Source organism: Amphiura filiformis, chromosome 9 (assembly GCF_039555335.1).
Source record: "Amphiura filiformis chromosome 9, Afil_fr2py, whole genome shotgun sequence".
In the NCBI taxonomy this organism is placed as follows: Eukaryota; Metazoa; Echinodermata; class Ophiuroidea; order Amphilepidida; family Amphiuridae; genus Amphiura; species Amphiura filiformis.
In genome coordinates, this window is record NC_092636.1 from 16,559,149 (window position 1) to 16,574,696 (window position 15,548).

The following is a 15,548-nucleotide window of genomic DNA, read 5'->3' on the forward strand; positions in this document are numbered from 1 at the left end:
AAATCTAATGGTTAGGGGTCCAGGGGCAATGTTCCAGATGGGGGTCCAGGGGGGGAAGCTCCAGGATTTTTGAGGTGCAAAACCATCTGACCCCCCTTTCAATAACTAAAAAACCATCTGACCCCCCTTTTTTGCCTGACCAAAACCATCTGACCCCCCCATGTATTCTCCCGGCCCCCCTCCGGTGGAAATAATGAACGGTCCCTAAGTTGACCCGGATCGTGAGCCCGGGGATGAGGTCAGAAACCAATGTCAAGCGCAGCGTGATTCACATAGCGAATCGGGTCAACTACTTTAGTGTAAACATACGCTTTGAATCATGCAGAGACTATTACTAGACATTGCGTTTCACAAACTCTACTTGACAGGGTCTATGGTTAAATAGTACCAGACTAAGTTGAGAAAGACTGACTTTCCTGATAGTGATACGGTATAAATACCATAGTAGGCCTAGGCCTACATATAATCCCGTAACGCTTGGGCCGTGTTTTCTGTATGTGTGCGTGGAAAAGGTAGAAAACGCACTATGTTTAATCCTACTGGAGTGTGTGCCATTCTGATTTCATATTTGTCATTCACGAAGTTCAGCCAAATACTGAAAGGCAAGTCGTCTTTCATCCCCGTGCCTGCTAAATATGCAGGCCCGACGAGATACAAATGGAGCAACGTTGTTGGTTCTTTCGTACATGCTATTATTGTGGCAGTTTTGGGCTGTTATTGGTGAGTTTTAATATATTTATGCTGCATAGGCTAGGTTAAACGTATAATGCCTAATGTTATGGTACATGTAATCAATCATCAAAATTAATGGCCAAAAATGACTACAAATTGCTGATATAGGAAGAGACTAGAGAGAGAGAGAGAGAGAGAGGAGGAGGAGAGAGAGGAGGAGGAGAGAGAGAGAGGAGGAGGAGGAGGAGAGAGAGAGGGGGGGAGAGGCTAAGTATTAGCTAGTATTAAAGTGGCAGTGCCGCAGTGGTGTGGGATTTTTATCGGGTGGGGGGCTGTATATGGGGCCAAACTCACCCGAAAAAGGGGATGTGGTTAGCCTATGTGCTGTGGCGTAGCGTGGCGTGGGTGGGTCATCGGATTGGGGGTGGGGGTGACCGACCATGATTGGGGGGTGGAGGCACCGAGTCTGATTGGGGGAAAGCACAAGCTGTTTGGCAATTTTCCTAGTGGGATTTTCTAAGTTTTACAATCGATGGGAGGGAGGGGGAACGTGCCCGAGTGCCCCTATGACGGTATGCCACTGCCTCGCACCCTTCCCCACCACCCTAATCGACAAAAAAGTGCATAAAAGATATCAAAGATGGTAAAAAAGAAAAGTATACAAAAGAAACAAGGGACCATTTTTCATGCTAAAGTGTTCAAACTGGCCCACAAAGGTTCACAATAGGTGGACATAGGCCTACTCAATTTTTTGCAAAGTGTGTTTTTGATCCGCCGCCATTTTATGTTTTTATTTTTATTAGTCCAATTTACAATTTACTGCTCATACTCATAGGCTATATTCGCCGTAGCTGAGTATGTAGCAATAGGTTAGGGACCGTTCACAAACACTTGTTGGGGGGGGGGGGGGCTGATGCAAAACAAATTCATCGCGAAAAATTTCGCCCCCGCCACAGACCTCAAAAATTTCAGGGCCCCCTTTTTGACCTGAAAATTATGGGTCAACCCCATAGAAAAGCATTAAACTCAATTTTCCCAGGAAAATTTGTGGTCATTTTTTTCAGGCCCCCCGTTAGGAGAGTCAAAACTTTTCAGCCCCCCTTTTTCATCGCCGCCCCCCTTAACAAGTTTTTAGAACGGTCCCTTAAAACAATGTTTGAAAATATCGCCCTAGTGGAGGGCGATATTTTCAAACATTGTTTTAAGGGAGGTAGTGGAGGGCGATGTTTTCAAACATTATTTTAAGGGACCGTTCATTGATAAGATATAATAATATTTTTATAGGCCTATATTATAATATTCAAGAAGACAGCCCTTCAGTTCAGGTATGTTGGTGATAAAGATGAAGGATACCTGAATATTATAATACATGTATAGGCCTATAAAAAAATATGATTCTTTTCATTAAAAAAAGGGAAGGAATTAGCGCGCGACGACCTCGAAAGAAATTCCTTTTGAGGTCGTCGATAATTCCTTCCATGGACATTTTTCATTGCAAGATAAAATAGTTGATAATCAATAGTCGACCCGTATACTAGCATTTGGAAATAATATACTATTTTTAAGCCCTTATAATTGTAAGGGATCGGCCATAGTTCCCACTATACTGTGCAAACGTTGCTCAACGTTTGCACAGTATAGTGCATAGGTCCCACTATACTGTGCAAACGTTGCTCAACGTTTGCACAGTAGGCCTATGGGGGACCTGACCAGTGGCGTTTTTAAGAGAAATTGTTTTGGTAAAATTTTTCTACACTCTTTTAGGTTTATATAAATTATCAATATCATTCAATATCGAAATCACTAGGATCCACAACAACATGCTCATCTATCAGTGCAGAGTTCTTTAACCCCAATATACATTTGCACATTCACTGATTGGATGACCTTTGACAATTTCGGTACAAAAACTCATACTCTGCAACTGGAGGTCAAATTTTGCACCTTGTTTGTTCAATTGTTATTGAACTTTGCCATTGGGATGAGGCTATTGTGATCCATAGTGAATGTCAGCAGGCCAAAAGGAAGGGTCACATGTACTCATTATTTCTTCATTCTGCATATAACCAATGTACACAAAATTGCCTACTATTGAGTTGATCCCATTTTTAGAGGAACCGACGGCCATGATGAGCGCTGAAAGACCCCTGTTTTTGATTTCAGCTCTAAAAGACCCCTAAATTGCTCACCGTTCTGGGGTTTTTCCAGCTGATTTGTAAGTTCAACCAGAAGAAAGACTCTTGATTCTGACCGTTCGCAGATCCAAAAGACCTGACCGTTACCATGGTTACGCTGTCAGCTCCGAATCATCTCAGCCGAATTTCGGAGGAACATAGGCCTACATGTACACCAATGAGGGCACGCGGTGGCGCAGCGGTACGGGCTCTACCTTGAAGTCGGATGGTTGCGAGTTCGAGCCCCGGCGCGGCGGTGCCACCGTTTAAAGGCGCTTCACCTCGCTTGCCTCTCTCTACCCAGGGGTGAAATGGGGGAGCTGATAGGAATATTGTCCAATGGGCGCCGCCCTATGAGCATGCCTTGGGTATTGTATGGCAGCTGGCATCTTCTATCGACAGCGGAATAAATGCTAACATATAATAATATTTTATAATGCAAACTATTTTGTCCCCTTTCACCAACAGCTTTTACGCAACACCTGAATATTTGAAAGACAGAGTGACAACATACACAACACTGGGCGAAGTCATCACAGGAATATTTGCGGGTGAGTTCGATTTTATACCAAATCTATATAGAATATTCTATATAATTGACCCTTTCTGTCGTTGACGGCGTTTTGGCTCGGCTAACTCCAACCCTGACTCTAGTCAGGCCAAAATTAGCAAAGCGTAAACTTGAAAGTGAGGCAAAACTTTTGAATTGCCGGCATTTTACAAAGTTAATTTGATGGGCAATTAATTGTTAGGACTATCACTGATGAGACTTGGTACATATGTAGTACAAGTAGAAGCAAATAACGCTTAGCGTTTTGCTCATTTCAATCTGTATAATTAAATTAGAGTTCATTTAACTTTTTAAAGAAATTATTATTTATATTCTTTTTACTCAGGTGATATGATATGATATGATATGATATGATTTTATTAACCTGCACAACATCGCGGCCAAACGGCCGAATTGCATTATACAAGAGACAATAAACAAATATTATGAAAGAAATCAATTACACAAAATTATAAAGCAAAAAAAGAAAAAAAAGGCAACTTGGCATGGAAAAACAGCAGAGAGATGCAAAAGGCCACATTGGGAAGCCACCAGCACACAAGCTACTACTGCTTATTCAACAGATTAATGTAGTAGGGAATGGGGCTTTCAGCAAATCTGCTTGTGCGTGCACGCAATTTGGAGATATGGGCTGCATTTCTCAGCTGTCTTCCATGGAGGTATTGGTGGATGGCGTTATTCCATATACAATACACTCCCTTAATAAAACATAGCCTACCTTGCAAAAAAAGAAAACGCACCTATCAAAAGAAACCTAGGCTACGGGCTGCATTAGTTGTAGTTGCTGGATTGTATGCAATGGATTGGAATTTGTCTTTATCTTTGATAAAGATATTGTTCAGTTTCTTGAGTTGCAAGGATTTTCAGATAATTTTATCACACTTCTTTTCAATTCATTCCATGTAGAATGTGCATGACTTATTCATTATTTTAATCTGGGGCAACCGCCTTAAAGGGAGTCTCCGGCATTCATAACATTATGCCTTATATGTTAGAAAAGTAATTATCAAGCACGAATCACGTGGTTTTATTTAAAAAAAAACTCATATTTATTAACCATAAAAACGAATAAAAACAGACAATCAAAATTCCCGCGCCGAAATTGTCTAAGTGCAATGACGTAATGGTTATTTGTGCTCAATTGTCGTCAGCCTTCATACAATTTGTATTACTGGGACGTCATTGCACTTGACAATTTCGGCGCTCGGGAATTTTGAATATCGCGTGTTGAGAGACGGATGTTTTTATTCGTTTTTATGGTCACTATGAGTTTCTTTTAAATAAAACCACGTGATTCGTTCTTGATAATTATTTTTCTTACATATAAGCATAATGTTGTGATTGCAGGAGACTCCCTTAAAATGTTACATAATCATGAAATTGCAATTCATAGCGACTTGCAGCCCATGCAGTGGTCTTTTTAAAAAACAGCATTGACTAATGCACTTCCCTTCTTTTTATTTAAAACCATATAATTATAGCAGTGGAACGGACTCGAAATGATTTTTTTTTCGCAAAATATGTATTATTCAAGAATGGAGCTGCCGATGTTCAAGTACGGGGCAGTCAGTATGTTTTAAGAGTTGACTCGTGACGTCATTTGTGGATTGTTTTCATGGCATTTCTCAATGATTACATAAACACTGTACCTTTGTCTTTCAAACAACACATGTAAAAATTATATCATACACATAATTACGTAACAGCATTAGCATAAAATCAATAGTCTATGGACACTGCCATATCACGCAAAAAGGCGGGCCTTTTAAATTACAGAAAAAACACGTGTTTACAATGTCCGAGAACGGCAAAAGTACAAGGTGCATATAGCTAGTTTTGGGCAAGAATAAACACTAGGTCCTCAGTTTGCATTTGGTAAAATATGAGAGTTGTCATTGGTGGAAATGGGACGTCTGGAAACTTCAACAAATTTAGGGCTCGAATGGAAGCGAAATTATTCTGCAAAAATGGCGAAAATGAAAAAGCAGTTATTACAAATGACATCAATTATCTCCAAAATGAAACAGACTAAATTTTAATGACTGGTCACGTGTGAGAGCTGGTACTCAGTGCGATGATAACTGGTGCTAATCAAACAACAATCTGCGCATGCGTAGGTGGGATGACCGATGCAACATGGTGGAAATGCACGAAAATTGCAAAATTCCATGTAAATAGGGCCTAAAATATTACAAAATGCTATGAAAATTGTGATTTAAATATTCATATGAATTTTTATGGATGATCTCAACCTGAAATGAACAGAAAAGTTTTAAAATAAATTTCTCATTCAAACGATGGCCTCTCTCTTTGTACCACTACTTTTTGTATAAATGTAACAATGCTAGAATAACAGTTATATTTTAATCACGGATTCAAATATTTTCTAGGGAGTCTCACGTTTAAATGTTTGGAGATTAGTCAACAGAACTGGCAAAAAAATTTAAATTTCCACGTTTGCTATTTTTGGCAATATCAAGATTTTTAAAGAAAGAAAAGCCTTGTTTTTGTCAAAAATAAGACATATTTGACCACGCATTTTAAATAAACTAAAACCTTTACAGCCCAACAAACATGGTTGAATGAACGGGTAGTTTGTGTTTTAATACTGTTCCAAAAAGCAGCATTCTCCATTCTTTAATTCCCAAGAAAATATAGTAAATACAACAATACCTCATTTCAGCCTCTTATTTCCCTTAACAAAAACGACTCAATTTCACCAGGTGACTCTAGACAATTGATTTTATGCTAATGCTGTTACGTAATCTTGTGTGTGATATAATTTTTACATGTGTTGTTTGAAAGACAAAGGTACAGTGTTTATGTAATCATTGAGAAATGCCATGAAAACGATCCACAAATGACGTCACGAGTCAACTCTTAAAACATACTGACTGCCCCTCGTATATGAAAGCTGTTTTATTACATAAACCTATTTAGTCCTGGTTGGTTCGGGTTTTAAATTATACACAGACAACAATGACAATTATCGACAGTACAGGTGTTTTAGACACACCATGTATTTGTATGCTCTGAGACTTGGAAGCCAAAAGCCTGTATGACTTGTCATTGGAGGAATTATAATATGCCTTTATCACTTTCGTGCAAGTGAAGGCTGTCAGTCAAGGCGAATACCAAATGAGGATTGTCCTAAGATCTCGAATACTCTAGGGTCGAGAGTACGTTGTAAATTATTCCACCTGCAATGTTTTTGGTTAATATTGAAGACAGTTATGATTATTATGTAATGTATACATTAATGTTCTTTTTCACACATTGCCAGGTTATACAATTTACGATACAGTTGATTTACTGAAATACCAAGGGTTCTCTGCCACCTGGCCTGTGTTGGTACATCATATATTGGTAGGTAAAATGATGGCAACTACCGTAATCGATAAAAGTAGCCTTCAGCCAGATTTGGATTGTGCTCTTCCAGAAAATAAGTGCACGCCCTTTATAGAGGAATGACTTTTCAATAAAGAAATGTCTGGATTTCCAAGTTGCTTTTTGAAAACGACAGGAATTCCAGGTGCCAATGTTACTGGAAAAAGCTTGGAAATGCAATTTTAAAAATAAATGAAAAATCACGGAAATGAGGATTTCTGATTTTGAATTAAGGGTGAAATCAAAACTCGCAGGTTCCGTCCGGTTGCTATTGTTCTAAACAATGGCAATCGGACGGAACCGGACGGAGCCATCGGTCAACCGCCGGTCGAGTTTTAATTTCATCCCTTAGCATGTTTAGTTTTCTGCTGGATTGTTTCGCATTTGAACACTTCAAAAGTCTGTACTTTCAACAATCACGATCAATCACGATCATCATCATCATCTAATTTTAGTGTTTTTATGGATGTTCTTATGCTCTTTATATAAAATAGTAACATTTTACACTGATTTATCCATTTCAGCTCACCTATATCGGCGTAGGATACTTTCTCTATCATCACTATTTCCAGGGATATCTGATTCTTGCTTGTTTTGCTGAAATCAACAGTATATTTCTTCATGGACGCATGTTGCTGCTAATGTACGGAACACCAAAAAATTCTCTATTGTTTAAAGTTAACAACGCTGTGAACATTTGCTCGTTTCTGACTTGTCGATTGGGCAGCTTTACGGTTCTTATGTTTTTGCTACATGAAGATTGTAATGCAACTTCGTCGCTATGGTGCTGTGGAATCAATTTATTTTCCCTTATTCTATTTGGTATAAGTGTTGTCTTGCTCTGTCGTGTACTACGAAGTGACTTCTTATCTAGAAGAAAAGATACAAATGTAGATGAGGATGATGTAATAATTAATAACAATGCAAATAGCACGAAGTCTGAGTAGGCGATAAAAAAACCCGATCAAATTCAACTTTTGACCAGTTGAAGCGGGAGGGTAAGAGTTCATAAGGGCAATGAGGGAGGGGGGGGGGTCATAGAATTTTTAGAGCGAAAATAGGGTGAGGGTCATATATTTGTTTACAGTCTTACACCAAAAATAGGGGTTATAGAATTAAGGGCTGGTGACTTAAATTTTTTGCGCGCTTCTTTTAACTTATGATCAAAATGTTCACACAATATTTAGTTATAAACCAATCCGACTTGTCCATTACTGCGGTGTCCCCGACGTAAAACTGCGGTGTCCCAAGGTAGGGGGTTCCATCAATTACTTGTTAGTGTGCTACACAGAATTGTACAAAACAGTGTGATTTTAAAATTTTAATACACGATCATGAATTGATTGAACAAATTAAATCTCTCGCACTGATACATCTGTGGTTCCGTCAATAGAGGGCCAACTACAGTAAACGCTTCTCGGATTGATGTATAATACAAAATGTTTGCGCTCTCCGCGCGCCTCCTTTACACTTACGATCACAATTGTAATTCGCTCCGAGCACTTTCTGCACACTAAAATTTTTGCGCGAGTAGGAGAAATAAAATTTGTGTGATGATTAGTTCTTTTTTGGCAAGAAGAGATGGCATTTACTTGAAATGGTACTCTGAAACAGTTGAAACGATCTAAAGCAACTGTTCTCTTGGATATAGGCGTGCAAGTCAAAGAAGAAAAGGCCATCAGAGCCTTGCTTGAATTAAAGGCCCTTTCAGTGATTTCACAGGAACATTAAAAAAATGGAAATTTGTCAGAGTTGCTTAGAAATAAAGAATAAGTCTACAGAATTTCATTAAACCACTTTTCCCTGAATACATCGACAAATTAGTCAAAAAACAGAAGTTTTAGAAAGGTTTTCTACTTCAACTCTGAGAAAATCGAGATTTTCGTACAGTGCGCCACCAATCGACTGGAAAAACTTCCTAGTCCAGTGTTTCTAACACGGGGAAGTAGAGTCTAAATTGATTTAAAACAGACGCTTTTAAGCTACAATTTTGTAGTAGAAAACAAAATAAGCAATTAAAGGTCACCGAGGCAAACTAACGGTCAATTCAAATATGAAAAACAGTTAAAATTGTGTATTTTGTTTAAAATAGTAGCTACTGATGTAATAAGTAGTAGAAACAATACGCAACGCGTGTTGGTACGTGGAGAGTGAGCTTCTTTCGATCTCGAGTCGGACTTTTTGTACTGTCAGTATCAAAAGTCCAGAATCATGCAAATGCTTTATTTTGTCTAAAATACACGGCTTTCGACCGAACCACTAGCAGGCTATGTTAGCACATCTATGCCAATTACAAAGGTACCAAAATCTGAATTTTGATGATTTTTACGATCGTCCGGATGAGCAAATCACTGAATGGGCCTTTAACAGGTTGGATGTACGCATCCCAGCCTCTTTAAAACTCTTGTGTGGACACATAAAGGCCGTATAAAATTAATGTTTTGGTTCTCGTCCAGAGGATTTTCATGAATTGATGAGGGAGGGAGGTGTTTTTTTTTTTTTTTTCAATGTAAAATTAGCATTGTCAGTAGTTTTCGGTCTTCTCCAACAGTGCTCGAGGAAACGATGAGGCCCTTTTTTTTTTCAAATGTGAGATTCTGAGGATAAACCCCTAGAGTACCACAAAAAGACTTGGAAGTGATGCTTGTTCTCTAATAAACTTATTTATATGTATGAAGATTTCATAAATCATTCCAAAGTCTAAAAAATTGAAAATCTAAAAAAAAAAACAATCTGACAAATCCCAGAAATTGAGGAGGGAGGGGACGAGAACCAAAATATTAATTTTACACGGCCTTATGTTTGTGATGCCTTTATCCAAGAAAGCATTCACACTAGATCAACTGCAAGATCCTACCCATTTACAGGTAAATTTTTTTGCTCAAATGTATGCGTGGAAACATCGTTTTCCCTCCCCAGTGATTTTATCATTTTACAACTGCTGATTAAAAACTTCAAAGAAAACCTCATTCATGTCAATATTTATTTCAACGAGTCATGTTGGATAATGGTTGCATGGGTACCCAGCAAGCACAAAAATGTTCTTAAAACGTTTACTAGTATTCAAAACGCTTTGATAACATTTAAATGTCGGGTTATATAAAGGTCATGAAAACGTTTTTAAAACGTTATTGTCAAATATTTTGGGCAAACATTTTTGCAGAATATTTTGACAACACTTTTAAACGTTCTGTTTAAAATGTTTTGCATCAAGTTTTCAAAAATGTTTTTTGAATGTTATTAAAACGTTTTCATACTCTTTATATAACCCGATGTAAAACGTTTTGTGTTTGCTGGGTAATTTAGGGATCAGAGACAGAAAGGTAAAGGCAAAGAAACCAATTAAGGGGGTACTACACCCCTCAATAAATGTGTGTATATTTTTGCATTTTTCTCACAAACTAATAACACAGTGGTAACAAAAGTTATGTATATTATAGGGGCAAGAAATCCAATTACTACACTGGAATTTCAGTGACCCAAGACAAGCAGTTTGTTATTTATGATCAGAAATAAGGTACCGCTAGGATGTACCTCGTTTCCTATCATATATATACTGAACCGCTTGTCTTGAGTCACTGAAATTTCAGTGTAGTAATTGGATTCCTTGCCCCAATAATATACATAACTTTTGTTACCAGTGTGTAATTATTTTTTGTGAAAAATGCAAAAACAGTCACAAATTTACCACATGGGTGTAGTACCCCCTTAAATCAATCATAACACTGATATCGAGAACGTTTTGTACATTAAATGTATGTGATGTTGAAAAGCATAATTTCTGGAAAATGTAATGGGCTTTTCCAGAAAATAGGTGCACACCCCCTATAGAGGAGTAAATTTTCAATCAAAGAAGTGTCCGGATTTCCAAGTCTGCTTTCTGAAAACGACTGGATTTCCAGTTGCCAATGTTACTGGAAAAAGCTTGGAAATCCAATCAAATGAAGGGAAAAATCACGGAAATGTTGAAAATGAGCTCTCAAATTGAGGATTTCTGATTTTAAACTATTTTTCTGCCGGATTTTTTTTTTTTTTTTTACTTTAAAAGTCTGGATTTCCAACAGTCACGAGTGGACAAAAAGTCCGGATATCCGAACTCCTCTATAGGGGGTGTGCATCTATTTTCTGGAATAGCCCAATCATTAATTTTGACCAAAGAAATATTGTTTTTGCAAATGGGACAACTAAAAATGATTCTTCTATTCACAGCTTTTTGAATTTTTAAAATCAACAAAATGTATGTCAAGTTCCCGGGTCAAGTTATGCAAAGAGATGCATAGAAATATTGTTTTTGGAAATGGGACAACTAAAAATGATTCTTCTATTCACAGCTTTTTGAATTTTTAAAATCAACCAAATGTATGTCAAGTTATGCAAAGAGATGTTTTGTAATTGTAGGGGGTATTGCTTTTGAACCCTATATTTAAAATGTTCATGTGTACAGTGCACAATGTATTCCACTCTCGTATTTAGGGTCTATTTGCTCAGCCTAGGTCGCATTATGTTAATTTTTATCATGCACGAATACACAATCGATACTTTAATGTAAAATTCTCGATGCATGGTTAAATTTCTTTTAGAAAGTATATTCCACTCGGGATTGTTTACTCCATTGCGTTATTTGAATAAACGGTATCAACAACAATAATGCCAATTTGTGAATAAATGTTGAATCAAATCCCCGCTGTGCCTATGTACACGTATAAACTACATGTTATATATAGTGTCATTTTCAAGAATCTGAAACCACAATCATGTTCACTCCATCAAGCTTGCTTACAACATTGGTGTCTTGTCTTGGATTCTGGATATTGAATAAATCTTTGAACAGCAACAATTTGATCATCATTCCAGTGCCTGGTAAATATGCGGGATTGACAAGATATAAGTGGAGGAATGTGGTTGGTTCTTTAGTACATGCTACTGTTGTATCAATCGTTGGTGCATTTTGGTAAGTATACTATTTTGTCTGTCCTTAAGGGGGTACTACACCCCTGTGATAAATGTGTGACTATTTTTGCATTTTCTCAAAAATAATAACACAGTGGTAACAAAAGTTAGTATATTATAGGGGCAAGGAATCCAATTACAACACTGGAATTTCAGTGGCTCAAGACAAGTAGTTATTGATTTATTGATCAAATATTGGTTTTCCCTCATTTTTGACTGTAACTCCACAACTGTTGTCTGTGCTGAAATAAAATTTCCAGTGCAGTAATTGTAGTCCTTGCCCCTATAATAAACATATCTTACTTGTCACCAATGCGCTATAATTTTTGAGAAAAATGCAAAAATAGGCACAAAATTGGGCAGGGGTGTAGTACCCCTTAAGGTTAGCAACTATTTTAAACTTGCGATTTGGTAGTTCACAGCATCCTGCGATGGTAGTGAACTTTGATTGCATTTAATTGATCATTTCATAGCGAGTGTGTAGAAAAATTCAAATACATGTATCACAGATATACTTTTGTAGGTCATGTGGTTTTTGAGTTATGTTGTAAAGAGGGTTGTAACAACAACACTTTTGTAAAACGTACATAACTCATTAACAACAATAAATCCAGCAAGTTTTCAAACTATATGTAATATGTTGATTTGATAATGAAAATCGATATTTTGGCTGCTACCAACAATACCGCGTCTACTCTTAACAATACAAAATCAAGCAAGTTTTCAAAGGATATGATTTGTGGAATGAACTTTTGCAAAACATCAAAGCTAGTGTTATTTTCAATAATTATATTGATTTAGACAACAACAAAACCTGATTTCAACCTAATTTCAACCAAGGAGGTTGAAGCCAGGTTGAAGTCCATTTGCAAATACATGTACAACGTGATTTCAACCTAATTTCGACGGATTGATTTCGACGTCGAAATTTCAACGTGATTTCAACGTTGGTCGAAGCAGTCAATTAACTATTTTGCATGATTTTATTTTCAGCCTATATACCACACCGCAATACTTGCAGGACCGGGTTGAAACCTATACAAGTTTAGGTGAATTTAATATCGCTGTCACAATAGGTATGTTAGTTCATGTATGCAAGTATGCTCCTACATGTAATCCTCTGTTCTTCTGTGAAGTCTACACTATGGACCACAATGACATCATCCCAATGGCATAGTTCAATAACCTCAATTAAACAATCATATATTGCAAAATTTGACCTCAACTTTCTGAGTATGAGTTTTTGTACCCAAATTTTCAAAGGTCATTCAATGAATGTGCAAATGTATTGGGGGTATAAAGAACTGTGCCTTGATAGATGAGCATGTTGTGGATCTTAGTGCTAGAACCTAATCGAACTTAGGGACCGTTCACAAACACTTGTTGGGGGGCCTGATGCAAAAGGGGGGCCTGAAAATTTTTGACCCTCTTAAGGGGGCCCTGAACAAAATGACCACAAATTTTCCTGGAAAAATTGAGTTTATATGCTTTTCCATGGGGTTGACACATAATTTTCATGTCAAAATTTTTTTTTGCATCAGGCCCCCCCCCCTTACAAGTGTTTGTGAACGGTCCCTTATAGTATTTATAAATAATGCAGTTTTCTTCGGGTAAAATGAGTTTAATCACCGTGGAGTTTAACACGAATTATCACTTGAATTGAATACCAAATGAGTAAAAATAGCCACATCTTGTCAGTATGATTATATAATAATACAATGGAGTACATGCTTCAAATAAATGGTTTAAATCAAATTGAAATTCCAAACCTTTAAACCGATGTTTCCAAATATAAGTAAAGAGAAAAGAAAGAAGGAAAATTCAAAGTTAGGGACCGTTCACAAATACTTGTTAGTGGGGGGGGGATGGGTGATGCAAAATGTGGGGCCCTTCAAAGTTTTGACCCTCCCAAGGGGGGAGGGGGGCTGAAATTTTTGAGATCTGAAAAGGGGGCCCCGAACAAATTTTTTGCGATGAAATTTTTTTCATCATGCCCCCCTAACAAGTGTTTGTGAACGGTCCCTTTCCAAGTCACATTGTGAAATAATATTTTTTTAATCCTAGGTTACTTGATTTATGATACCAGAGACTTGTTGCAGCATCAAGGCGTGACCTCTACATGGCCTATTCTATTACATCATCTAACCGTAAGTTGATTGATTTGATTTGATTTGATCTGATCTGATTTGATTGATTGATTGATTAATTTGGTGGTTGATACCGTTATCATGTTTATTAAAAACTAATTTCCTAAAGGTGAGCCAAAAACTGATATGTGGTATTTAAAAAAATTGGTGACGTTTTTGGTTACTTTGTTGTCTACTCTCTTAATGTAAATGAGTGAAAACTCACTCTCCAAAAGAGCGGGAAGAGTTAATATCACTAAAGCCACTCCCAAATGAGTGAAATCACTCTTACAAGGAAGGGACATTACTCGAAAAAGAGTGAGAGTGAGTTTTTCACTCTTTTACATAAGGGCTCTGGCATGAGTGTTTGGGCAGTATTTGTTGTGGGACATGAGAGCACATCAGACATATCAAATTGCATTCTGAATACGAAGAATGTCATTCTGATATCAATTGATTTTGATTTTTTGAAATTCGCGATATAATACACATTTTATGGCAAATGATTAAAAATTGATATTTTCGATATAGTAACAGTCCTGGAAGTAAACTTTATAAATCTAATGATATGTATACTTAAAGTATATGTAGCTGGGATGAAAAGCCGACGATCAATTGATATGGAGTCAAAGGTCAACTTTCATTACATAAACCAACCCTCGTATATTAAACAACCTTACCTTAATTCCATACCGTATAATTCCGTCTAGAAGCATATATGCCTCTAAACGAGGGTTTTTTTTAACGAAAGATATGAAAGGCCAATACCCTTCTCAAAAACATTGCAATAGATTGGTCTTATAAATATACATGTTTGTACAGCCGGCTCAGCCGCCTTTATCAGTAATATAGTTGTTCAAACTCCAAATAACGTTTTTGTTGAGAGTGTCTGCCTCTTGTCTCTTGTGTCAAAAAAAACTCGTTTAGAGGCATATATATGCTTGTAGACGGAATTTTACGGTATATCAGCAGCGTTCATCACCATGTCCACATTTTCTTCATTTCTCTCCACAGCTTATTAGTACTGGACTACACATGTTTTTCTATCACCAGCGTCTGCTTGGCTATGGTATCATCTGTTCCTTGATTGAATTCAACAGTGTATTCTTACACGGACGACAACTCCTGCTGATGTACAGTTTTTCCAAATCTTCAGGCATTTACAAAATGAACAACGTTTTCAACATTTTCACTTACATCGCGTTTCGTTTGGCTATTTTTACTACGCTGTTTCCGTTCGTATGGGAAGATTGTGGCCGGATTACCCCATTGCTTTGCAATGGATTTTTACTATGTGTGTCTATTTTACTTGTCATTAATTTGGTTTTATTCTATAGATTGATTAAAAGTGATTTCTTTTCAACAAATCGCAAAGATGATACTGATATACTGGTTAATAATAACATTAATAACGGAAAGTCAAGATAAGAGTTTCCATGTGTGACGGGATTCGAAATATTAAATATTATTATTTAGTATCCTTTTAATTTTATTATCCAAATCACGAAGTGCGCCTTTTTAAAGGCGAATTTTCGTTTTGCATTACGTCATTATCAATCAATCAATTAACTGGTAATAAGCCTCGCTGATTGGCTGCTTACCATGCGGTCTCGCCGGAGTGGAAATTTCCCCACTCCGGTGATGATCGTTTTAGGTAATTATATTTCT

The 15,548-nt window shown here is 37.2% G+C and overlaps 2 protein-coding genes across 2 annotated transcripts; both read left to right on the forward strand.

Annotated features, from left to right (window-relative positions):
- Positions 1 to 238: 238 nt before the first annotated feature.
- Positions 239 to 8,497, forward strand: LOC140160692 (TLC domain-containing protein 2-like). Its single transcript, XM_072183980.1, has 4 exons — positions 239 to 720; positions 3,315 to 3,397; positions 6,701 to 6,783; positions 7,329 to 8,497. Exons 1-4 carry the CDS (start codon positions 527 to 529, stop codon positions 7,749 to 7,751), a joined length of 783 nt encoding a protein of 260 aa, XP_072040081.1. The 5' UTR covers positions 239 to 526; the 3' UTR covers positions 7,752 to 8,497.
- A 2,351-nt stretch (positions 8,498 to 10,848) lies between these two features.
- LOC140160694 (TLC domain-containing protein 2-like) lies at positions 10,849 to 15,316 on the forward strand. Its single transcript, XM_072183981.1, has 4 exons — positions 10,849 to 11,755; positions 12,748 to 12,830; positions 13,819 to 13,901; positions 14,895 to 15,316. The coding sequence occupies exons 1-4, from the start codon at positions 11,559 to 11,561 to the stop codon at positions 15,306 to 15,308; spliced, it is 777 nt and encodes a 258-aa protein (XP_072040082.1). The 5' UTR covers positions 10,849 to 11,558; the 3' UTR covers positions 15,309 to 15,316.
- Positions 15,317 to 15,548: the final 232 nt, after the last annotated feature.